At 57.5% G+C, this 22,830-nt stretch overlaps 4 protein-coding genes across 4 annotated transcripts; 3 read left to right on the top strand and 1 right to left on the bottom strand.

Annotated features, from left to right (window-relative positions):
* Window positions 1-182: 182 nt before the first annotated feature.
* N657DRAFT_694679 (calcium-translocating P-type ATPase) lies at window positions 183-4,561 on the top strand. Its single transcript, XM_062797307.1, has 4 exons — window positions 183-441; window positions 516-3,164; window positions 3,222-3,613; window positions 3,678-4,561. The coding sequence occupies exons 1-4, from the start codon at window positions 412-414 to the stop codon at window positions 4,258-4,260; spliced, it is 3,654 nt and encodes a 1,217-aa protein (XP_062641818.1). The 5' UTR covers window positions 183-411; the 3' UTR covers window positions 4,261-4,561.
* A 1,336-nt stretch (window positions 4,562-5,897) lies between these two features.
* Window positions 5,898-7,286, top strand: N657DRAFT_651707 (uncharacterized protein). Its single transcript, XM_062794210.1, has one exon. The coding sequence runs from the start codon at window positions 6,115-6,117 to the stop codon at window positions 7,036-7,038; it is 924 nt and encodes a 307-aa protein (XP_062641817.1). The 5' UTR covers window positions 5,898-6,114; the 3' UTR covers window positions 7,039-7,286.
* Window positions 7,287-10,228: 2,942 nt separating this feature from the next.
* N657DRAFT_651706 (uncharacterized protein) lies at window positions 10,229-10,574 on the top strand. Its single transcript, XM_062794209.1, has one exon. It carries the CDS (start codon window positions 10,320-10,322, stop codon window positions 10,551-10,553), a length of 234 nt encoding a protein of 77 aa, XP_062641816.1. The 5' UTR covers window positions 10,229-10,319; the 3' UTR covers window positions 10,554-10,574.
* Window positions 10,575-11,521: 947 nt separating this feature from the next.
* N657DRAFT_606801 (uncharacterized protein) lies at window positions 11,522-21,044 on the bottom strand (the record flags this gene model as incomplete). The annotated part of the gene is made up of 2 exons (XM_062790229.1): window positions 20,807-21,044; window positions 11,522-20,745 (listed from the first exon to the last, which is right to left on the bottom strand). Coding segments are annotated over exons 1-2 (9,450 nt in total), but the record flags the coding sequence as incomplete, so codon positions are not given.
* Between the last annotated feature and the right edge of the window lie 1,786 nt (window positions 21,045-22,830).

Below are 22,830 nucleotides of genomic sequence, written 5' to 3'. Positions count from 1 at the left end.
CAGTGGCTGAGCCGGGGCACTGCTGCTCTGTTCAGGAAAGCAACTTGGCCACACGCGCACTGTGCAAGTATTACTGTCGTACCTGCCAAGACGGCTAGGCGTTCTGCAGATTGACCCAATATCGTCATCAGGTCTCGGCGTACAACATACCCCTTTGTTCCAGGTTTTTGCCATGCCTCGACATCTCATGCACACAATTTGCCGTATGTACGGAGGCCTCTTGTGTTCTTCCGCCACAAACCTTACCACAGTAGTTACCAGTTTACGGAGGTATTGCATCATCTATCGCTGGATCGCTGCTGCCCTCTTGCTGCCGCCTTTATTAGGGCCACCCTGCGCGGTGATCTTGACCGCGCATCTTCTGTTTCACCTTGATGCATTGATCAATCGAGCAATATCACGGTGTTTCCAATGGCAGACCCTGCCCTTCCAAATGACGAGGTATGTGTTCTCGACCTGAACTTGGCGAGCATCTCCTGCAGACCTTCCCGGCGACCATGTCTGACCTTCACCAGCGCGAGACGTCATCGACGACGACGCTCCGAGCCGACGATGCGCCGGCGACAGCACCGATCCCCAGCGCCAGTGGAGCCAAGCGCGGCTTCCAGCTAAACCTCCACGATGCGCTGAGCCCGGATCAGACAAACGAAGACATGTACGATGTCACGGACAACAAATTCGCCTTCTCGCCCGGCCAGCTGGCCAAGCTGCTCAACCCCAAGAGTCTCGATGCCTTTTATGCGCTCGGCGGCCTGGCGGGGCTCGAGAGGGGCCTGCGCACCGATCGAAAAGCTGGCCTGAGTACCGACGAGACCACCCTCGAGGGCACCGTGGCTTTTGAGGACGTCGCGCCCAAGGGCACGCCCAAATACGGCAGCCGAGGCGATGTGGTGCCTACCGCAAAGGCTGCCGAACAGCCAGCTCTCCAACATCCCGGCGGCCAGTTCGCCGACCGCAAGCGCATTTTCCGAGACAACAGGTTACCGGAGAAGAAGGCAAAATCGCTGCTGGAACTGGCCTGGATCACCTACAATGATAAAGTCCTGATCTTGCTGACCGTTGCAGCCGTGGTGTCGCTGGCGCTGGGTCTGTACCAGACCTTGGGTGTTGAGCACGAGCCCGGCGCGGCCAAGGTCGAATGGGTCGAGGGCGTCGCCATCATGGTCGCCATCTTCATCGTCGTGGCCGTCGGCACGCTCAACGACTGGCAGATGCAGAGGCAATTCAATTCGCTTAATAAGAGGGCCGGAGACCGCACAGTCAAGGTTATCCGCTCTGGCAAGTCGGTCGAGGTCTCGGTTTTCGATATTATGGTCGGCGACGTCATGCACTTGTTTGCCGGTGATCTGGTTCCGGTTGATGGTATCTTCATCAACGGTCATGGTGTCAAATGCGACGAGTCCTCTGCGACGGGTGAGTCGGACCTGCTCAAGAAGGTCCCGGCCGACGAAGTGTTTGCGGTGCTTGACAGCGTCGCCAAGGGAGGTACACCGCCCGGTGACATTGAGAAGCTCGACCCCTTCATCATCTCAGGCAGCAAGGTCAACGAGGGTACCGGCACTTTTCTGGTCACGGCCGTGGGCGTCAATTCCAGCTATGGCCGCATCATGATGTCGATGCATACCGACCAGGAAGACACGCCTCTGCAAAAGAAGCTCAACGTTTTGGCCGACGGGATCGCCAAGTTTGGCGGCGGCTCTGCCCTGCTGCTGTTCGTCATTTTGCTCATTAAGTTCCTGGCTCAGTTGCCCAACAACCACGACAGCCCGGATAAGAAGGGCCAGGACTTTCTGCGCATCTTCATTACCTCGGTTACCGTGGTTGTGGTTGCGGTGCCTGAGGGTCTACCCCTGGCGGTTACGCTGGCACTTGCGTTTGCGACTACGCGCATGATGAAGGACAATAATCTGGTGCGAGTCTTGAAGGCGTGCGAGACAATGGGGAATGCCACCACGGTCTGCTCCGACAAGACTGGCACGTTGACCCAGAATAAGATGACGGTTGTGGCTACGACGCTCGGCAAGAGTCTCAGCTTTGGTGGGACCGATCCCCCGCTTGAGGAGGACCCGGAAAAGGCTGCCAACCCGGTCGAGATTGACATTCCGAACGTGCCCGTTGGCGAGTTCGTGAAAGGTCTCAGCAACACAACCAAGCAGCTCCTAATACAGTCTAACGCCGTGAATTCGACCGCTTTCGAGGGCGACGTCGAGGGCGAGAAGACTTTTATCGGCTCCAAGACTGAGGTTGCTCTGCTTACTCTCTGCCGTGACCACCTTGGAGCTGGCCCGGTCCAGGAGGAGCGTGCCAACGCCAACGTCGTCCAGGTTATACCCTTCGACTCGGCGGTCAAGTACATGGCGACTGTTGTCAAGCTTCCCAACGGGAAGTTCCGGGCTTACGCCAAGGGCGCCTCTGAAATCCTCCTGTCCAAGTGCACCACGGTCATTGCCGACCCTGCGGCCGAGGAGCTTGTGACGACTGAGATTACCGAGGAAGACCGGGCCGTCTTCTCGCAGACCATCACGTCCTACGCCGGCCAAACGCTCCGCACGATCGGTTCATCCTACCGCGACTTCGATGTGTGGCCGCCTCCGGAACTCGCCGGCCATGACGAGGTGACGGCCGCTGTATTCGACAAGGTCCACAGTGACATGACGCTCGTGGCCATCTACGGCATCAAGGACCCGCTCCGGCCGTCCGTCATCGACGCCATCAAGGACTGCCGACGTGCCGGTGTGACCGTGCGCATGGTTACCGGCGACAACATTCTGACTGGTCGCGCCATCGCCAGGGAATGCGGCATCTACAAGCCTGAGGAGGGCGGCATTGCAATGGAGGGCCCCGTGTTCCGCCGCAAGAGCGAGGAGGAGTTGAAGGAGCTGGTGCCCAAGCTCCAAGTGCTCGCTCGCTCGAGTCCCGAGGATAAGCGGATTCTGGTGCGGACCCTGAAGGAGCTGGGTGAGACCGTTGCTGTTACCGGTGACGGCACCAATGATGCGCCGGCTCTGAAGATGGCGGATATCGGATTTGCCATGGGTATCGCTGGTACTGAGGTTGCCAAGGAGGCTGCGTCGATCATTCTCATGGACGACAACTTTGCGTCGATCGTGAAGGGTATCAGCTGGGGTCGTGCGGTCAATGACTCTGTCAAGAAGTTTTTGCAGGTATGTTTTTCCTCTAACGAGACGACGATTGTATGAAAGACTAACGATATCATGCAGTTCCAACTCACCGTCAACGTTACTGCCGTCGCCCTCACATTTATTAGCTCCGTCGCCAGCGACGAAGAAGAGTCTGTGCTCAACGCCGTTCAGCTTCTCTGGGTCAACCTGATTATGGACACCTTCGCGGCGCTTGCCCTGGCCACCGACCCGCCCGGACCATCCATCCTGGACCGACTGCCCGACAAGAAGTCGGCCAGCCTCATCACGGTTCGCATGGGCAAAATGATCATCGGCCAGGCCATTGTACAGCTCGTCATAACACTAGTTCTTAACTTTGCAGGCGCGAGCCTGCTCGGCTGGTACGACCTGTCGAGCGAGCATGACGCGACGCGCCTCAAGACGCTCATCTTCAACACCTTTGTCTGGCTGCAAATCTTCAACGAAATCAAGTGAGTTCCTCCTTTACGCCCCTTTTGAATACCAATTTTACTAACATGCTCTCTCTCCTCCCAGCAACCGCCGTCTGGACAACAAGCTCAATTTCCTCGAGGGCATCACGCGCAACTACTTCTTCATCGGCATCAACCTGATTATGATCGGCGGCCAGGTACTCATTATCTTTGTCGGCGGTGAGGCCTTCCGTATCACGCGGCTCAACGGCGTGGAGTGGGCCCTGTCCATCGGACTCGGCGCCATCTCGCTGCCGGCGGGCGCGGTCATCCGCAAGTTCCCCGACGCCTGGGCCGCGGCCCTGGTGCCGCACGTCAAACTCAATTTTTGGCCGTTCAACAGGAAGAGCAAGAAGAAGGCCAAGAAGGACGAGGCCGACAGGCTCGAGAAGGGTGTGTCAGATGAGCAACGCAAGGGCGGCGCGCCGAGCGATACCGACTCGTTTGAGGCGCCCCAGCCGTTGAGGACGTTGACGAGCATCCGCGGCAAGAGGGCCTCGATGCATATTCGCAGGGGATTCAGGGAGTATATGCATGATCAGAAGGTCAAGGTCAAGGAGAAGGGGCGGGCGTTGGGCTCGGGGAGTAAGGTGAATGTTGCGGAGCCTGGGGTGGGCGGGAAGTTGCCCGAGACTGCGGGTGTCTAAACCGCTTTTCGCGCGGCTTACCTGCCCATGTGCCTAGCGGGCAGGAAGGGGAGGTCATTATCCGCTGATTTCTTTTTCTCTACAATATTCGTTTTACGTTATTGGGCTCGGTTGCCTGAATTGAGGGTTGATGTATGTCATGTGTCTTGTAAATTACGTTACGTTGCCGGGATCGGAGCTGAAGGCTGGCATACCCAGATATGGATGTTAGATGCCTGCTGATTTTTCAGTGCAGGGGGCCTTGATTTCTTAAGCATGAGGAAATAACATAGCTTTTTTAATGTATCCATTGAGTTTCAACAAAAGTCTGAGTTGTCTGGCTTGTGGTTCATGATATTATGGCCTTCGATTCCCTGCTTCATTCCAAGCTCATGCAAACACAACCATTCAGCCTGTGTGCCCCCGTGGCTTCAATTTCTTGGCTCGGAAACATGAATCCACACCGGCTGCCGAAATACCCCAAATTCGGGTGTGCTGCCGACGTCTGCCGTGACCTCCACGTCGGCCGCCTCGGCGACTTTCCAGAACAGGTATCGTCGACACCGCACGCACCCAAAAGCGGCATGACAAACAGGATTGGATGGCGAATGTTGCTTTGTATTTGAAAAAGATCCTGGATTGCAGAGAATCAGTTGGATGTGGGTCTCTAATCACGTCAGTGTGTTTCAAAGCGAACAAGTCTTTTGTTCGGCGACTGCTTGTGTTGAACTCGTAGTCTACATCAAGAGGCAATGAAAATGATTCTGTGCTGTTGCTTCAGCTTTGTTTCCAAGTTCCCGAGTGAGATAATCTTAGAGAAGGATGAGCAGTGTGGGTCATGGGACTGGAAAACTGCAGAAGATGAGGAGAAACGAAGAGAACAAAAAAAGGAAAAGGAGAATAAAAACTAGGAAAAAGCACACCGGACCTCGAAGGAATCGAAACCGAACCTCTACCTCAGAGCAGAACTGGGGTTTCTGGTACTACTGTGTATGACAATCCACGAACCGTTGACCTCCCTGGGTGGTGTGTGCCGCCAGTGGCCATTGCACCTTGCGCTCAAGAATTCTTAGCTGCTGGTTCCCCAGAGCGTGGTGATCAAACTGGTGTTCGTGCCATAGCCGAACTTCATTGCGGCGAAGCGTTAGGCTTGGTACATCCAATGCAAGAGTTCTCTTTCACAGCCGAGCAAGGATGCTTGTAAGCCGGAGAGAGAAGGATCAGAGAGGAGCCTGGGAGAAGCTGAAAACAAGAAAGAGAAAGAAGGGTGAGCTGGAATTGGAGCTAAACTCGGACACCCAGAGCAGACTGGGGTTTCTGGTACTACTGTGTCTGCCGATCTATGTACTGGTTAGTCCTCCAAAATGTGTCGTCATAGCCAACTACCCAATACACTTCAGATTTGTAGATACTAGTGCTCCGAGAGCCCATCATTCAAGTTGGTCTTTGTATACAGATTAGTTAACTATCTACTAAAGGCAAAAAAATACCTAAGTGGCACGCTCGCTTGTCTGGCACGCTTGCTTGTCAGGCACACTCGCTTATAAATACGTTATCGGCTTCTATATGCTGGGAGGCTGGCCATTTTTTTTTTAGAGATTTAGGTGGCAGCCAGATAAAAGTGGGGTGGACCTGACGTTTGGGAGGCACAGCCTTATTTGACCGGGTCTAGCGACCACGAACATGTGGCCGTCCCGAGCCTCTCGCTCTTCTTCTGTATGCAACTATACCAATATCCATCGTTTGATACATTCACTGTTGATCCGTATGAATCAGTCGTCCTCGCCTATAGCTGTTGCCAATCCAACAATCCCGATGCTAGACTTTGACCGACTGGACGCGTCTACTTCGTAGTGCCAACCAAGCCCCGACTCCATGGCTTCCAAAATCCCGCGCGCGCTGATAGCGTGGATGCAGCCCGTCCATGGCCCTGTTCCCGGTGTCAACATCTCTTCCAAGATGCCACGGCAGCTCATTCCTCCCCGCGTGCAAGCTCCGGCTCCGGCTCGAGCATTCTTCTCAACAAAGCCGCACCCCGATCCCGCAGCTCCGCTCCCAGCCGCTGCTGCAATGCAGAACACGGAGGCACAATCATCACGTCCCCGAGAAGCCGAGCCTGAGTTCACGCCCAACCTTGTCGCATCCCAACTCGGCGACGCCCACAAAATCAAGGACGCCCTCGATCTGTACAGGCTCAACGACTGGGGCTTTGTCCTGTTCCGCTGCACCTACCGATCCCAGGAGAAATGGGACAAGTTTGCCGCCCTTGTTTGGGGGCACGCCCGCGACCCCTTCGAGGAGGCCGGGCTAATGCACGTCTACGCTCGCATGCGCTGGACCGTCTTCGAGAACCCGGCCGGGCTCGACGGCGCTGACATAGTCGAGACGAGCCGCCGGTTCATGGACTGGGTGGAGCGGGGCCCGGGCGGCCGGGAGCTGGCGGGCAGTGTGTTCTGCAACTTCCCGCCAGACTGTGTTGACACGCCGAGGCACACTTTCTTCTTGCACGTCGACGAGGAGAGCCTGGAGAGCGTGGTGGACGACGCGAGGGCGAGGGAAAAGGGCGGGTACTTTTGCACGGTGGTGAGAGCGAACAATGTGTTCTTTAACGGGGTAGAGGCTCTAGGGAATGGTGAGTATCTCTGGGATGGGGGGCGGAGACTGGAGGAGGAAGACATGGAGGATATATGCAAGCGCGTCAGGATCGATGATCTGGTTGGTGTGTATGCCGACCTCCAAGTCAGCCAAGACCTGTGGTATTGCCTCGCACAGTTTGGCGACAACATTTTCGTGCGCTGAGTTGCCAACTTAGCTTACTCGAACCGACCTGCCTTTACGATGTACAACACATCCTGAGGAGAAGCTCGATAGCTTTGATCGCCTTGCTGTTACGGTCACGCTCAATGGAGAGACACGTTGGGACTCAGGTTTCGGAGCGAGCTAAGCCTAAGGAGTCGGGTGCAACTGAGCCCGCAAAGAGCGTGCACCTCCGGGAGTAGCGATCAGGCCATCTACCTGCAGCTCGAAATACCTAATCTACATACAAGTCTCCCTATCTACCTGAGGTACCCAGTCTAAGTCTGGGGACTGCCGTCGGGATTCGACGTGCAAGCCCCCGTGGGATAATACCCATGGTCGTACACGTAGCCGCAGAGACCAATATACGAGGCGTCCAAGCCGGCTAGCGGGTATCCCGCCACCCCAGTGACAGGCGGCTCAGGAACCTGCGCGCCGTAGACCAGACACACACACGGCCCCGCCGGGCAGTGTCCGTAGTGGCAGGCGAACGAGCACAGGCCGGCCTGGTTAGGATTGCCCGCGTCACTTCCAGAGATACAGACGGTCCCAGGGGCGGAAGATGCCGGGGCTATAGAAGACAAAGTTCGGGTAGACGTGGCGGAGCCCGAGTTTGCCGCTGAAGTGGTTGTGGTTGCAGGGCCTGTCCCGTCGCCGACGCAGACGCAGAGCGCACGGTCGGCGTCCCCAATGAGGCGTGTTCTTCCAGTTTCCGACCAAGCTGGCCGCCACGAAAGCCCTCACCGCGGGACAGCTCACGGGAGGCATGGGGTTTGACTGGATCGGTCCTACCTATGACAAGCTGGACCCGTCTGCCACCTGGCTCCGTCTTGCGCTCGCCAGGACCGGAGCGACGAGTCCCGGTGCGAGCCCTTCGAGGTCAAGCTCGGGTGGGACAAGGCCGGATGCGAGGGCGGCGGGGGCTATTACGGGCGCTCCATCTGCTGCCCCGCGCGAGAGGCCGTGACGAAGTGTGCGTGGCGCGGTGGATAATCGGACGGCGGGTGCAACGGCCAGTGTCAACCTGGGGAGGTACAGCTCTGGCCGTCGGTTTGGGGGGACAAGCCGGACAAGTGCAAGAGGTGAAACAAGGCCTTCTGCTGCGAGGCAATCGAGTACACCCTGGCCAAGGGAGGGTGCCATTGGAGCGCGGAATGGCGTCAGGAAGCTGAAGTCCCTAGGCTATCCTTCACGCGGAGAATTCATCACCAAGGCCCTGGCAAAATCAGGGTCAGTTGCTTGGTGGGCAGGAAAGAATGTCTGTGACAAGTACGAGACGGACATGGCCAAGTTCACGGCCATCAGCGCCGACGCCGTGCCGAGACCTCTCGATACGGAGCACCCCATTGACGTACGTCCGTTTCCCAGTTCCTTCAAGTTTCTTGATATCCCGCCCGCCCTGATTACCACTGGTCCAACTCGTCCATGGTTTGGTCCTGCTGGTAGCCTGGTACTGGTTCAGCTCCAATGATGCATGTGGCTGGACCCCAGACTAACCCGCATCGATTGCGCTCTCTTCTGAATAGCTGCAAGTCCTCCCGCAATTTGTTCAGAGTTGCATAGAGGGCATACTGCCCGGCGGCATCGTCTCCAAGTTCGCCACTGAGATTCCCGCCGAGTGGTGGAGCAACACGTTCATGCAAGACGGGATGCTCCCTGCCGGCCTTCCACGTGTCTCGCCGACGTCGCCCGAAATTCGGATTGCCATGAAACGGATGTTCGAGGCCTGGGGTTCCAACACCAATATATTCAATCTGTTACTTGCAGACAGAAACATGAATCAGGTCAAGGGCAAGCTGTTCGAGTTCTCCGAACCGATGGCTAAGGCAGTTTTCAACAAGGCGTTGAAAGAGGGGGCAGCTGGCAATCGCGAGGCTGCCATGGCGATAATATCTAGGTAAGCTCAAGGCGGTGAGTACCTACTTGTCCGTGTTCCTTCAATCCAACATTTTCTCGTCAAAACCAGGTCTTTGTTGGACGTTTCGCGATCTTCCCGGCCGGTTTCCACCTCTGCTACTCCGGCTTTGGCGGGGTGACTGACTAACCACCCATTCTCTGGGCTCGCTTTCCAGACCCTGGGAGTCTTCAGCTATCTTGTGTCGGAACGAAGCCGCCTTGATGGCTGCATTCAACGGACCTCGGTGGTTGATTGGTGCCAGCACTGCAACCCCTCTTCCTTACATTCTTAGTCCACTCCCGTGCCCATCAACAGCATGGTCAATCAATCACTTTTACCACCTTAAAAAATTCAATCCACTGCTTTGACTGGGAATAGCTTCTTCCAGCGCATATCTCAGCGGTCGTCGCCCTGCAGGTTCCAACATCTTGAACACGCCGAGGTGTCTGCTGCATTCAACGCCGTCGCCGACAACGCCCGCAAGGAGGCGGCTCTCATCGCCAGCAACATGCAGGGTGCATCAGACCTCCACGAGCGATGGGACGAATTTTTTCCAGCTTTTCTGAGGGCTGTAGTAGGCTACGGGCGCAACTGGTCGGCTGAGAAAATACTGCAGGCCGCTCGGCGCCAGCATCAAGCCGAGGCAGGCAATGACATCTATGCGGAACAGATGCGCCTGCTTCTGGCCTTGAGCACTAGAGTTGGCAGGATCGCTATCAAGTACAAGGGTAAGATACTTCACTGAGTCCAAGGGCTGTTGTTGTTCTCTAAGGTACCTCAGCCAAACTGCCGGCAATGAATTGAACGCCCTGACTGGACGGTCGACGGATTAGCGTGTCATTACGGCAGAGCAGGTCCTCGGCTCTCGGGGAATTCTAGGGAATCAGCTAATCTTTCTTCAGCCGTGCTGACGGTCAATGGGTCTTGATGCACACATTCGCCACTTTCACCGACGACGTGAAGTTATTCAAGCCGCGGAAAGAATCCAGGATGCGGTCGTCGGTTTATCTGGTTGCAGAGGACGTGAGAATTCTGTGAGGCGGTGTGGCAGTAGAAGGCGAAATAGAGCATACCCGTACTCAGCGAGCAAGACCTAACAATTTCTCGGCGCATGAACCGTAGGCCTTCAGCCATCATGCACACCGTCTGGGTTATCGGCCCGCCCATACACAAATCAGAGGTGACAGCAAGGCCCCACATTTGCTGGTCATTCTGTGTGCCCTGTGTGACGATGTGTTATATTCAAGAGTCAACTGCAAATCACCACAAGGCCTCTCTCACTCTATAAGTGTATGGGCCAACCACCGTGGGTTTAGTATCGCGTCCGATCTCACCACACCCAACTGCCGCACTAGGTCACTTACAACGATCATAGTTCTCCTTCACCATGTCCTTGGCGGCACACTTGTTCTGCTCGGCAATGCTCCGCGTCTTGAGCATCGGCGCCTCCAGTTCAAGTTCTGTCTTGTCGCGATCCAACTGCAAGCGTTTTCCATGGTATTTCCACCTTGTTAAACAATTTATCCTCGACAACAAAACATGGATTTGCATTGATACTAAGGTTGGCTACATCCAAATTTACGTTATAGGAAAATCAGAAACTCTACCTTGTTGCAATTAGCACCTTCTATTGGTCAAGTAAATAGCTAAGTAAAAAATCATTCCAGGTTAAGTTACTTGGCTAACAATTGCTTAAGATAACAATGTGCAAATGGGCTAATAAATGGTTTCGAGAGTATCGTCATTGGGGACCGCGAGAGGTGCACGAAATGTGCCCAGCTGCGAAGACAAGGCATAGACCTTGTGATTTCGACTCGGGATTTAAAACCATCTATTTGGATAAGACATGCCCTTAAGTGCATATTTAACAACCTACTTCGACCGGATAAACGCCCGAAGCAAAGTGTGCATCTACGAAGCTGGGACTTGAATTAGAGATCGGAGCATTAGAGCCAGGACAGATTCGAGATTTTAGCTGGGCTAACTCCTGTTTCTACTCCTCCCGACTTGGAAATTTTAGCTGGGCTAAATCTTATGCCTACATCGAGTGGCGTACCATGTTCGTGTCCAAGCCGAGTCTTCTCCACATGCTGACGAGGTCGCCCCATTGCGGGCTGTTGGCTATGGTTCTCATCAGCAAAATATGCGTTTGATTCAGGAGGCTGAATGTTTTGTGCTAATTGGGAAATTGGGAAAACGGTCGTGCCATGGACACAGTTCGCACTGCATTGAGTAGACCTGGGAACACAAGAGGACGGGAGGCAGTCTGGACTTTGGGCAAGGGGTGAAGAAGGGAAAAGGTGATTTGATACACAATTCTAGACATTGACAGAAATCAAGCTATTCGAACCTGAGTACATCACATATTCTCATCCTGAATCACAGAACATCCAAGCCCGTTTCCAACTTGACCTCAATCTCCCCTTCCCCTTCCTGCTCTTCCTCCTCCTTTTCCTCCTTCACTTCCCACACCTCCTCTTCCTTCACTTCCCACACCTCCTCTTTCTTCTCTTCCTGTGCTTCCTCTTCTTTCTCCCCCTTTACTTTCTCGTTCTTCTCTCCCTTTACCTCCTCCCCCTCCTCCCCTTCCCCTTCCTCAAAATCCCCAATCCCCAAAACACCCCCCATCAACACCCTCCCCATATGCGTTCTCTCCACCCCAGCGCAATCCCTCCTCACCCCAACCAACCCCCTCAAAAACCCCACCGGACTCGTCCCAAGCCCACACTCCGGATACATCACCCCCTTCCCAACAAACCCATCCTGTCCCACCTTCTCCTCCCCGCTGTTCTTGGTGTACGACAGACCCAGGTACCGACACATCCGCACGTACTCGGCGTAGTTGCGCAAGTAGAGCTGGCCCGCGAAGAGGTTGAGCTGCGTGATGAGGGAGTCTGGGGGGGGGCGCCAGGTGGAGGCGCATGCGGGGACTGTGTAGGTGTTGAGGTGTTCCATCGTGCGGTGGGAGAGGGTCAGGCGGGGGTGGTAGGCGTGGAGGGAGACGGGGGAGGTGGAGGACGCGAGAGTGGCCTTGAGGAGGGCGGCTTCGTGCGGGCTGATGATAACCATCGTCCGGGAGTGGTCGGGGTCGGTGGAGGGGCGGGTCAGGAGGAGCCATTGCACTGGGCGCTGGTGGGCGTCGGAGAGGTAGGGGTCGGTGTCGTGTCTCTTCTGGCTGAACTCGACGGTGAGGGCAAAGTCGCGCGTGGCGAGGAGGTCGGTGGGGAAGGCGGAGAGGTCGGCCGCGAAGAGGGCGGCCGCGCTGGTGGTTGAGAGGGTGGTGAAGGCCGGGACGAAGGCGGAGCTGCCGGCGCTGATGGTGCCGGTGCGCGCGAGGAGGACGACGTCCGCGTGGAGGTTGTGGGCGCGGGCTTTGCGCGGCGGGGGGCGGCAGACTTGGCGCTCTTGTTCAATCTCTGGGGCGAGCTCGCGCTCCTGCTCTTCTTGGAGGGTTGGGGAAGTGGAGGAAGAGGTGCGGGTGGAATGCCTGAAGGCTAGCAGCTTGGTCTTGATCGCGGCGAGCTCGGTGTCCTCTGGGCTGGGCTCGGCGTCCAAGTTGAGGCTTGCCATCAGGGTGGTGATGGTGTCGTGATTTGTGGCTGGCCCCGGGCTGTAGCGCTGCTCCAGGGACATGGCGTCGGGCTCGAGGTACTCCTTGACGCTGGAGCGAGTGAACCCCCCTGTTGTGTCTGTCTCTTTCCAGATAGCCTCTTGGCGGAGGTGGCGGACCCCCTGAGTCGCCCACAGGGGCACGCTCCGCACTGTTTCGTCCCACGCCTCCGAGATGGCCCAGGCGAGAACGTCTGAGACAGCGAGCGGCCGACCGTCCGTGATGTTGCGCAGGCCTCGAATGCGCTTCTGCATCTCGGGGGACACAATGAAGCTGACAGACTGCCCCTGGCCGAGCTTGCGCATCCGCATACACGCTTGCACGAGCGTGTCTTTGGTAACCCCCGGGCCAAGCGTTACGGCGGCGCGGTAGTTGTCAGGCAGTTTCAGGTCGGTGCCGCGGGTGTGCGCTTGGTCGAGGAACACGAGGCAGCGATCCGTGTGGGCGGCGAACGGCGATGTGAGAAACGAGTCAACCACGCCGTTGCGGGTGAGGACCGAGAGCTCGTCGTTGTCGTTGAAGAAGATGGCCGCGTCAGTGCTGCTCGTGGGAGCGTTGCCGAGCAGGCTCTTGGCCATCTGGAAGTTGCTGCTCTCGATGATCTGGGCCCCAACGTCGAGGACAACACGGATCTCCGGGTCTGAACTGGCCAACGCACCGAGAAGCATTTTTTCCGTCAAGGCTGTGAGCTGCGACGCTCCTTTGTCACCCAGCTCCAGGACCATGTTCTCCTCACGCAGCAGGGTGCTGAGGACCGAGGCGTTGGTGTGCGGCTGGAGATCGAGAGCCTGGATCGACAGCGGAAGAACGCATTTGGAGTCGTTCGTGCCGCTGAACCCCGTCAGGGGCTGCTCTTTGCACCGTGCCAAGTCCCAGCCCGATGCCGAGAGCTTGGAGGGAAACTGCTTCAGTTCTTTGGGAAACACAACCCTCCGGAGGTAGAAGTCGACGACTGGCCGGGAATATTTCAGCCCAGGAAAGACCTCGCCCTCACACTGGGGCCGATCTTTGAGGTTGATTGCAGAAAAGTGGCGAAACGACGGAGGTAGGGTTGGGGATTTGGCTGCCCATTCTGAAAACTCCTCCTCGCTCCGGTCCGACTTGGCTAGCAGCTCCAGGCACGTGTAGAGTTCGGCGTGAGACAGACCGCCGTAGTAGTAGCTCAGGCACGTCAGCACAATGACGACGTCGGGGTGGCTGAACTCAGATCGTGCAGAGGGCATGTCCTTGGCGCGGTACGGCACGGCTAGCATGGTCGGCGGCCGACGGTCCGGGGCGAGGCCGTAGTTGACCCTGTGCCGCTTGTGCCCCAGGGCAAACAGGAGGACGCCCTTGGCGAGGAGGCCGCGGAGAAGCGAGAGGGCCGCTTTGGTGGTTGAGTTGCTGAAGAAGCCCGTATCGGTGTTCTGAACCATCTCGATGTCGGTCTCTGATGGGCGTTCGAGCAGGATGTAGTTCAGAACTGCTTGCCGCATGTCCTCAGTCTGGTGGTGGGCTGGCAGACCCGTGATGCCGATGCTACACACCTCATTCGCAAGGGCCGTGATGAGTTGCTGGCCTCCAGACTCCTCCAACACGCGGATCTTGGGAACTCGTCCTGGAACGGCGTCGTCTTCGAGAAGCAGGCTCTGAGACACGCTTGATCCCAGCGCGCTCGGTGCCATCAACCTGCGAGCCACATTCTCTGTCATGAGGAGAAGGTCCTGAATCAGAATCCACCTGTCGGGGCTCATCTCAACCGCCTCCTGCGACCCCATGGTGTAGATCAACTCGAACTTGATGCTGAAGTTCTCGTCGCTCTCATCGACAATGTCGCGGGAGACGGACTCGAAGTCCTTGTACAGCCGCGTGATTTGCCTTCCCAACGAATTTTCCCCCTCCCCTTCCGTCCCGCTCTTGTCAATCCCCATGAGCTTGAACGAAAGCAGATGTTCCGGCTGAACAAGCAGCACCCCGCCTTCCGTCCTACACTTCTTAATTATTCCCCTCAGAGTCTCAACATCGTCCATCGACGGCTGCACCGATCTCGAAATCGGCAGATAAAATACCCTCCGATTCACCAAACCCCCCAATCTTCCCACAAGCATGTGCGTCATCTGGCTCGCCTGTGGCTTGGCCACCACGACGCGGACCACGCTGTCCCCATCCGCCAACGCGGCCGCGACGAGCGGAACAATGACCGACGACTTGCCCTCGCCCATGTTGAGCTGCATGACCGCGTTCTTTCCGTTCGGCGGGGAGCGCATCTCGGCCGCGATGGCGTTCTGCACCGGACGGATCAGGATATCCTGCTCGATCTCCAATAACAGGCCTTCGGGGTAGACGAGCGGGTCCCACGAGGGGTTGGCGTGGTCGCCGGGGTTGGACAGCTCGTGTTGCAGGTCGCTCCAGCGGGCGGGGAGGTCGCGGGCGTGGCTGGCCAGGCGGGAGGCCCGTTGGAGGTGGATGAGGGCGAGGGCGAGATTGACAAGGGATTGACGCCAGAGCGGCGGCAGGCTGGGCCAGAAGGTGCGGGTGAGGCGCTGGAGGAAGAAGACGGGGGAGAGCCGGGGGTAGAGGGTGGCGGTTTTGCTGAGCTGGTGAGCGAGGGAGGTGCCTGTTGCGGCGAGGTTGACGCGGGTGTTGATGACGTTGTGCTCCGTTCGCGCTGCTTGGAGATGCTGCTCGAGAGTTGGGCGGATTGTCGGGTCGTCTGGCTGGACAACCATGCGGCGTCGAGGGGGCCCCGGGCTGGCCATGCTGTGGCGAAGCTCCTTGATGTAGCTTCTCTGGTGGTCCTGGAGATCGCCAGCGATCTGAAGCTCGCCCACGAGGGCGGCCAGGTGAGCGTGCGACTGCTCTGCCGCCTGAGATTCAGTACACAACTCGGGGAGGAGTTCAAGATGTGGGCTCTCCGAAAACGGTGCTTGTTGCACGAATAGCGACATAGCAGAGATGAAACCGAGTCTTGAACGTGGTTGGATTGTGCTGAGAGTTGGCGACACGAGCAGGTTGCTGTGCTCGGTGACCGCTGCCTGTCTGAGATGATTCATCACCGAATCCAGATACCGATCGAAGGCCTCGGTCCTTCGTGCCATTTCAACTTTCTCTCGTGCCCGGAGCATGATCGTGTCGACATTGAGATGGGTGTTGTAGGCGTGGTCGGTTGGAACGCTGATCGTCCACGAGTACTGAATCTGGCGCATCAGCGCAGAGACGAACTTCTCCTTCATCTCGGTCCGCTTAGATGACCATCCTCGATCTCGCCTGCTTCGGAAATTCCTAGGCGACTCCCGTGAGCCCCTTTCCCACTGCCATTCTGGGCACTCTTGTTGCCGTTTCGAGCCATTGCGGACGATGTTGTGCAGGTCGCGTGACAAGGTCGATCTATTGATGCACAAATTGAATTGCTCGTCTGATGGTGGCAACATGTCTGCTCGAGAGAGGGCCGACATCGTGGCAATCGCCATCAAAGCCTGAACAATCTCCCGATCCGACTGCTCCGCGTAAAGGAGGCTGGACAGAAAGAAGATCTTCCTGAACTTGTTATTCTCCCCAACCAGCGCCCTGTGCAGTCCACACCAGCGCTCGTTGATGGTCGACGACAGGGGCTCAAAGTTGGTCAGGTTGAATGCCAAGCTGACCGACTCAACCCCTCGGAACTCGTTACCGTTGGCGCTGGAAATGGTGTGCCCCTGAATGGAAGGACTGAAAAGAAGCCGCTCTGTGCCCCCGTCGACGCACCTAGCCAGGTAGGCAACCCACTCCCTGGCCTGAGCGGAACCGTTGTTTGCCCTCTCCTGACTGGGGTGGTACCACTCATCTTTAGCCGTCGTGTGCCCCTCGGCGCCGAACTCTGCCACGCAAAACGCGGCGTTGCGGATCCTCGCCCGCTCTGCCAAGTCGGGCGAGCGTGTCTTACCTGTCTTTGCCAAAACCTTGGGAACGAGCGCCATGCCTCCGTCGCTCCCTACCGCCCGGAAGAGCTTCTCAGAGGTGTGGTAATGCTCGTGGACGGCTTTGGCAAGGGGCCAGAAACCCTCGTGCTGCGATAGGGTGGGGAGGTTCGCGTTCCACTCCGCTTGTTCCATGGCCCGAATATGACTGGGGTAGTATGTCCGTCGGGGGGAGAGGGCGGCGATATGCGCGAGGAGCTCCCGAGACTCTTCACCAAGGGCCGGGTAGGACTTTACCGCGGCCCCCCCGAGGATTCTCAGGGCCTCGTCGGTGCCGGTGCGGTGGGTAAGAGGGTCGGGCAGGCAGTGCGAGGTGAGCGCGTGCAGGTAGCAGAGGTGCAGCTTGCTCTGGAGGGAGCCGGCGTCGGTCAGCTGGCCGAGCGTGTCGTTGACGGTGAAGGCGTTGTGGCGGATGAAGGCACGTCCGTCTAGCCCGAGGCTGGAGAGGCGAACATGACCGCTGGGTTTGGTCCGGACGACGGATATGTCGCCTCGTGGGACGAGGACTTCTCTGAAGCCTGCATGGCTGCTTGGTTTCAGCACCAGCTTGTTGGACAGCCCGATAAGAGTGTCGATTCCCTGGTTCTCGTCGAGCTCCATGCCGGCGTAGTTCTTGGACCTCAAGACGGCGTCCCCTTGCCGGGCAGAAAAGTAGAGACTCAGCATGGGGAGTTCAACGGACAAAGACTTGGTCTCTGGATCAAAGATGGGGTCCATGCCGAAACGCGGCGCAACAGCGCCCAGAATCTGGTGGAGGAGCAAAGTTGTGGAACTGGACGGTTCGATGACAAATTGAGAGCCCTTCCTCAACACGTCCTTGCCGGGTACGCGGGTAAGGCACCAGTTCTCCGGCGAGGTTCCCCACTTCTGAGCGAGAGGACGAAACTCAACTTCGTTGGTCGAGAGGTTGAGCCAATGGGCAAAGTTGTAGACGAACGAATCCGGCAAGTCTTCTGAAAAATGGTCTTGCGGGATGTACTCCCATTCCGTGTCGTCGTGTGTGATGGCGTCAGGCGATCGATTCCGGACAGAGCGCACCACCAACCTGCCGTCCTTCATCGCAAAGTAGACGACCCATCCCTGTAGATCCTGGCACGCTGAGAACTGCATCCCAGGGACGCTCGAAGGCCCGACATCCAAGATCTGTTCCCCGAAAAGCTCTCGGAAGGTACTGTGCTGTTGATAGGCCAGCGGCAGCTTCGTGAGGGGGTGGCCGTCGACGAAGAGATAGCCGGTGAGGAGATTGAAGGAGACGATCCCACGCTCCAGGATATGTTGTTGGGATTCCTGAGAGCGCGGTGTCCATGCGGCAGGCGGGGGTAAATACCCAACCCAAAGCCGCTTGATGGCGTCGTCCAGTCCACTGTGGTCACTGTCCATCGTTTCATTGGCTAGACTGGCGCGTGCTTTGTACATGACTATGTGCCAACGGTGCACGAGCTGCAGCGTGATGGGATCGGAGGGTCTCCCAGAGGATGGGATGTGATTTCGAGCAAGCACTGTTGCCTCGACCAGGACAGAAAGCTCATGGGGCGAGCTGAGAACTGACGCCAGATGAACCTCTCCCATGTTGAAAGTCGCAACGCAGATTAACGCTGCCATGAGAAGCCGCCGAGCCCATTCTTGCCTCTTTTCATGCTCGTTGCTGGCGTTGAGCTTTTCCAGGAGTTGCCTTGACCATGTGATCGATGCCTCTCGCAGCTTCGTGAGATACTTCAGCAGTCCGTCCGAGATTCCGGGTGAAGGAGACACGGAAAGCAACCTCGTGGCCAGACAGGTCAGCAAGCAGAGGGCGGTGTCGTTCTGCCAACTCTCGCGGATCCGCTCAAGGGCCTCATCCAGAGCCTGGAGCATCTGGTTCATGAAGATCTCGTCCTGGGTGTCACCATGGGCATCCCTCCAAAGGGAGCCGGCGACCTTGGCATCGACTGGCCCTGCCTCGAGGCACGCCTGCATGGTCAACGCAAAGGTCGATTTCTTATTGAAGTCAACCGCCGGCATGACGAGCTGACAGAGGACGTTTGCCCACTGCAAAGGCACGCCGGCGCGGAGGTTCCCAAAGGCCCGGAACTCGTCGAGCGTGATGTTGAGCGGGCACCGATGCTGGGCCGCGACGACCTCGTTCGAGGTGTGTCGGGTATAACGAACCCAGTCAGCCACGTCTGCCAGATCCTCCACGAACCCGGCATATGAGCAATTGCGCGGGAGGCAGGCACCGTCGATCTGGCCAGCAGCGGGGCGCCGCGAGGGCCCGTCGTAATACTCATAATGCGCGGCGTGGGGAACGCAAATGTTGTCAGGCTTTGCGTCGAGGATGTGGGTGCCCTTGCCATAATGTGCGACATTCATGGGCTTCACCGTCGATGCTGGATGGAAGTTCCCCCCGGCGTACGACCGGTCCTCTCGGCCGCTGTGGCTCTTGGCAAAGTAGAGGTGCTTCTCGCCTCGACCGTGGCCGTCGCGTTTTTCATCTCGAAAGACGTCTGTGACCAGCTCCCACGTCACCTCTCGCCAGAGCTCGACGAGCGGGGGAATGCTGATCTCCACGACCACGGCGTCGGCGTGCCTGGGATTTGTGGGCATCGGCCACTCGAAGATCTCGATGCTGATCGCCTTCATTGCTCTGTCCAAACGGCAGCGCTCACAGCTGGAGGAATGTCTGTAACACTCCTCCCATGAATCCCACACCTCTTCGCAGGCCGGGTAGGCGCGGCGAGCCTGGGCCAGGGCCTCATGCTCTGTCCTTTTGTCCTCGTAGTGTTGCAGCTTTTTGGTTTTCATCTCTCCTGCCCAGGCCACAATCTCGTGCTTGAGCCTCTGATGCTGAGTTGAGGTTTTGAAAAAGCGAACTGCAAAGGATTGGTCATGACCGAATCCTCCAAAGGCTGTGAGATACTGCCCCGCGGCTTGTTTCCGCCGATGGGAGACATACGTCTCGAGAGCAACGAGACGCTCCATGTCCTTCTTCCGCTCAAGCAACAACGGATGCAACATGTCGAGCGGAAAGCCTGGGTCGTAGTCGAGCAGCAGGGGTATGGCGTTGCCCGCGATCTTGTCCATGGCAACCCAGAGCTCCATCAGGATCAGGTACATGGCGGACAGGGCGTCAGGGATGCCATTGTAAGTTTTGACCGCTCGCTTGCGATACACCTGAATAAGGGTTTGCAGCTTCTCCACGGCCAGCACGGCAAACTCAGACCCGCAAGCGTCGCCGAGAGGGAGACAAAACTGGGCTTCGATCCAAGCGGGGAGCGCAAACTCAACCCATGCTTCAAACTCGAGAAGCTCAGATCGATCCATCACTGAATCGATGGGAGCGGCGTCCAGTCTGGGCAGCTCGGAATGTGGCAGCGGGCGGAAGTGCGTGGTGTCCCCCGGGCCCATGGGGTCAGCGGCGCCAGCAGACCGAGACTTGATCCAGGCCAGGTGTTTGCGGAAACTGGGCAGCTTGAGCGCGGTATCTTTCTCGAAAGAGAGGTTGGCGAGCTTCTCCAGAGGAAGCACCTTGGAGTTATTGTCCCGCACCGTCTTCCAACGCCTCTCTATCACTTTCTTAGCCCGTTCCACCGCCACCCTCACCTCCTTCACCCAGCCTGTCTCCACGGCAGGATCCAATTTGACCACACGCCGAACGACCTTGGCCTGCATGACAAACAGCCTGTCATTGGGTACCGGGGGATCTTTCGCCTTCGCAGCCATGTCCAAGAGACGGGCGAGGTGGAACGCCATCAGCGGTTTGTACCACGACGTCTCTCCACCTACGCCAGCAGCCGCCGCTCTGTCGAGAACAAGACGCAGCGCAACGCGGAGAAGCAACCATGTCGCGCAGCGATGAAACGGCAGGAGGGCGCTGCTCCAACCGACATGCTCGCGGCTGCGTTTGGTGACGCGGCTCAAGGGGGCGACGCTCTCACCGAGGCCAGAGAGCAGGTCGATCAGCATGCCGTTCACGAGCAGCGGGGAGACGGTATCTCGCTCCTCGGGCTGGAAGGTTTTTGCTTTTTTGATTTTGGGGCGGGCCACGGGAACGTTGCTGGCGGTGAGAGTCTGGATGAAGTTGGCGAGTTCGCTGAGGAAGTCGGGGTCTTGGAGCCGGGCGTAGGTGATGACCGCGGCGCGGTCGGGGAACTCGCGGAGGAGGGCGCCCAGGCAGGACATGACCTTGTCGTTTGGGGCGAGGAGCTCAAAGGCTTCGAAGAGAACGTCATCTTGTCGGGCAGTGACGAGTAGGCCGGCGTTCTGGGCGCGGAGGTGGAAAAGGGCGATGCCTGGGGGTTGGCCATGTTGATGAGTGATGTTTGATAGGGAAGAAAGAGGGGAGATACACACCACCGTTCTTCAAGTCGGAAATCACATGGTGCATGCCACGAGTCTCGGTGCTCAGGAGCCGGTCGAGCATGTCAACCGCAGGCCGGACAGAGGGAGCGGAACTAGGCTCTGCCGACAGGAAGCATTCAACGGAATCGCGAAAGGCTCGAATGGTGGTATTCAGGTATCCAGCTTCTGAGTCGTCCTCTTGCGGCAGTTGAGGGGGGAGAAAGACATGGTTGATCATGAAGTCAAGCGCTTTTGGATCCGGCGAGTTTGCCATTTCCCAAGCACTGGTGATGGCCTGGATTGGCGGTTTGGTCCTTGAAAGAGAGTAGAGGAGGAGAGTAGAGGAGGAGAGTAGAGGAGGAGAGTAAGGAGGAGGAAGTAAAGAGAGGAAGAGAGGGGAGCGGGAGTGAAGAAGGAAGAGCAAACGGAAGGACTCCAAACGGAGAAGCTCACTTTGACAGTCAGCCATGCAGCCTACGTTTTGACGGCGCTTCCAGCGCTCAAAATGATCGGGTTGATTGGGTTGATAGTGACTGTTGGGTCTATTGGGCGGCCGGCCGGCCGGCCGGGTCGCGAGGCAACCTACCGAGGCGCAGACGTAGGCATGATTTGCAAAAATGGCCTCCGTCCAGTTAACCCAACATTGACCGTTCGCTCGGATGGCTGCATGGCCTTATCTAACTGAAGCGGCCGATGGGGGCTAAGCTTGGCGACGTGTCCCAACAATATGCGGTAGGCCTCACAGGGTGCTCTCCTCCGGGAGCAGAGTTTCCCGCCACTTCATGGCTGAGTTTTTGTTGGCCCATTCAGACGCTGAGTTCGGTGCGGCTACGAGCTTTCGTGACGAGCAGACCCGACCTGTCGATTTGACTCGGCTTCACCAAGATCGAAGGCGATTACCAGGACTTCGTCTTGCACGAGGTCGCACTGCCAATTATCGAGCATGACATCGCAGCATTTCTGTCGTACCTGTCGGCCTGCTCGACGGCAGAAAACAGGGCGAACCGGCTGTCGGACGAGGTGATCCACGTGGTGAGCGCTTCCTGGTAGTCGGCTTCCCGCACGTCGTCGGTTGCCTCGGGCCATCGAATGATGGGTCTGTGTGGAGGTGGCGGGCGGGCTCTACTCGTCGCTCTTTGAGCAAGGGGGGTCGCGATGGCAGGACGGACAGATGGCGGCGGCATTGAGGGAGGCAGTAATGGGGGTTAGAGCGGGCGACATGGCGATGCCGCTTAACTGGGCACAGTTTGTTCATTATGGACCGTAAGGACTGGCCAGAGTTGACGGGCTTTGGTTGACAACAGATACGAGGCGTGCTTTCGGAGTCGGTGCCGCGGGTGGCGACAGTGACAAGAGGAACGGAGAGTCGGGGCTGTGGTTGAGGCCTGTGCTCAGAATCCCGGTCGCGACGGAGACATGCCTCGGGCCAAATGCTGTTTTTTCGGTTTGACATAATGAGCGGAGGTCATGTCGCTGGAGCGGAGCGGAGGTGCCACTGCATCACAGAGACGTTGGATGGATGGGTGGAATTTATTTCGCCCGGAGGCGTTAGCTGCCGCTTCGATCGGGGAGGTCAATTGATCACATGAGTTGCGACCGACAGAGTGTTCGTAGGTTCGGATCCTCCCTGGGCAACAGGTGGCGTGAGAAAAGGGGAGAGAGTAGAGGGCTTGTACGAGTTGATGGCTGAACGTCAACGTATTGGATGTAGTTAGCGTACCAAGGCCCTGTAGGCTTCGCGCCTCCGGGCGAAATAAATTCCATCCATTCATCCATCCTCCCTGGGCAACTCGCCTACAGCCGACGATCGAAGCTGACCGAGAGAAGGCGACCGAGATGGCCAACGGAGCCAAGGGCATCGTGATTGCAACAAGCTCATCCGTGAAGGAAGGCATTGTCGGTGTTGGTGGCATCGCCCGAGACACTCTCTTCAACAGGACCAACGAGACCGTGACAAGATTTGCTGTAACCCTTGGCACGAGGGAGGAGCAGAACCCAAACACAGCAGAACTAGCAGCCATCGCAATGGCCTTGGA

This window comes from Parathielavia appendiculata (assembly GCF_033297405.1).
Source record: "Parathielavia appendiculata strain CBS 731.68 unplaced genomic scaffold N657scaffold_68, whole genome shotgun sequence".
Lineage (NCBI taxonomy): Eukaryota > Fungi > Ascomycota > Sordariomycetes > Sordariales > Chaetomiaceae > Parathielavia > Parathielavia appendiculata.
Note: the sequence above shows the minus strand (reverse complement) of the source record. Positions and strands in the feature narration are given on the sequence as shown.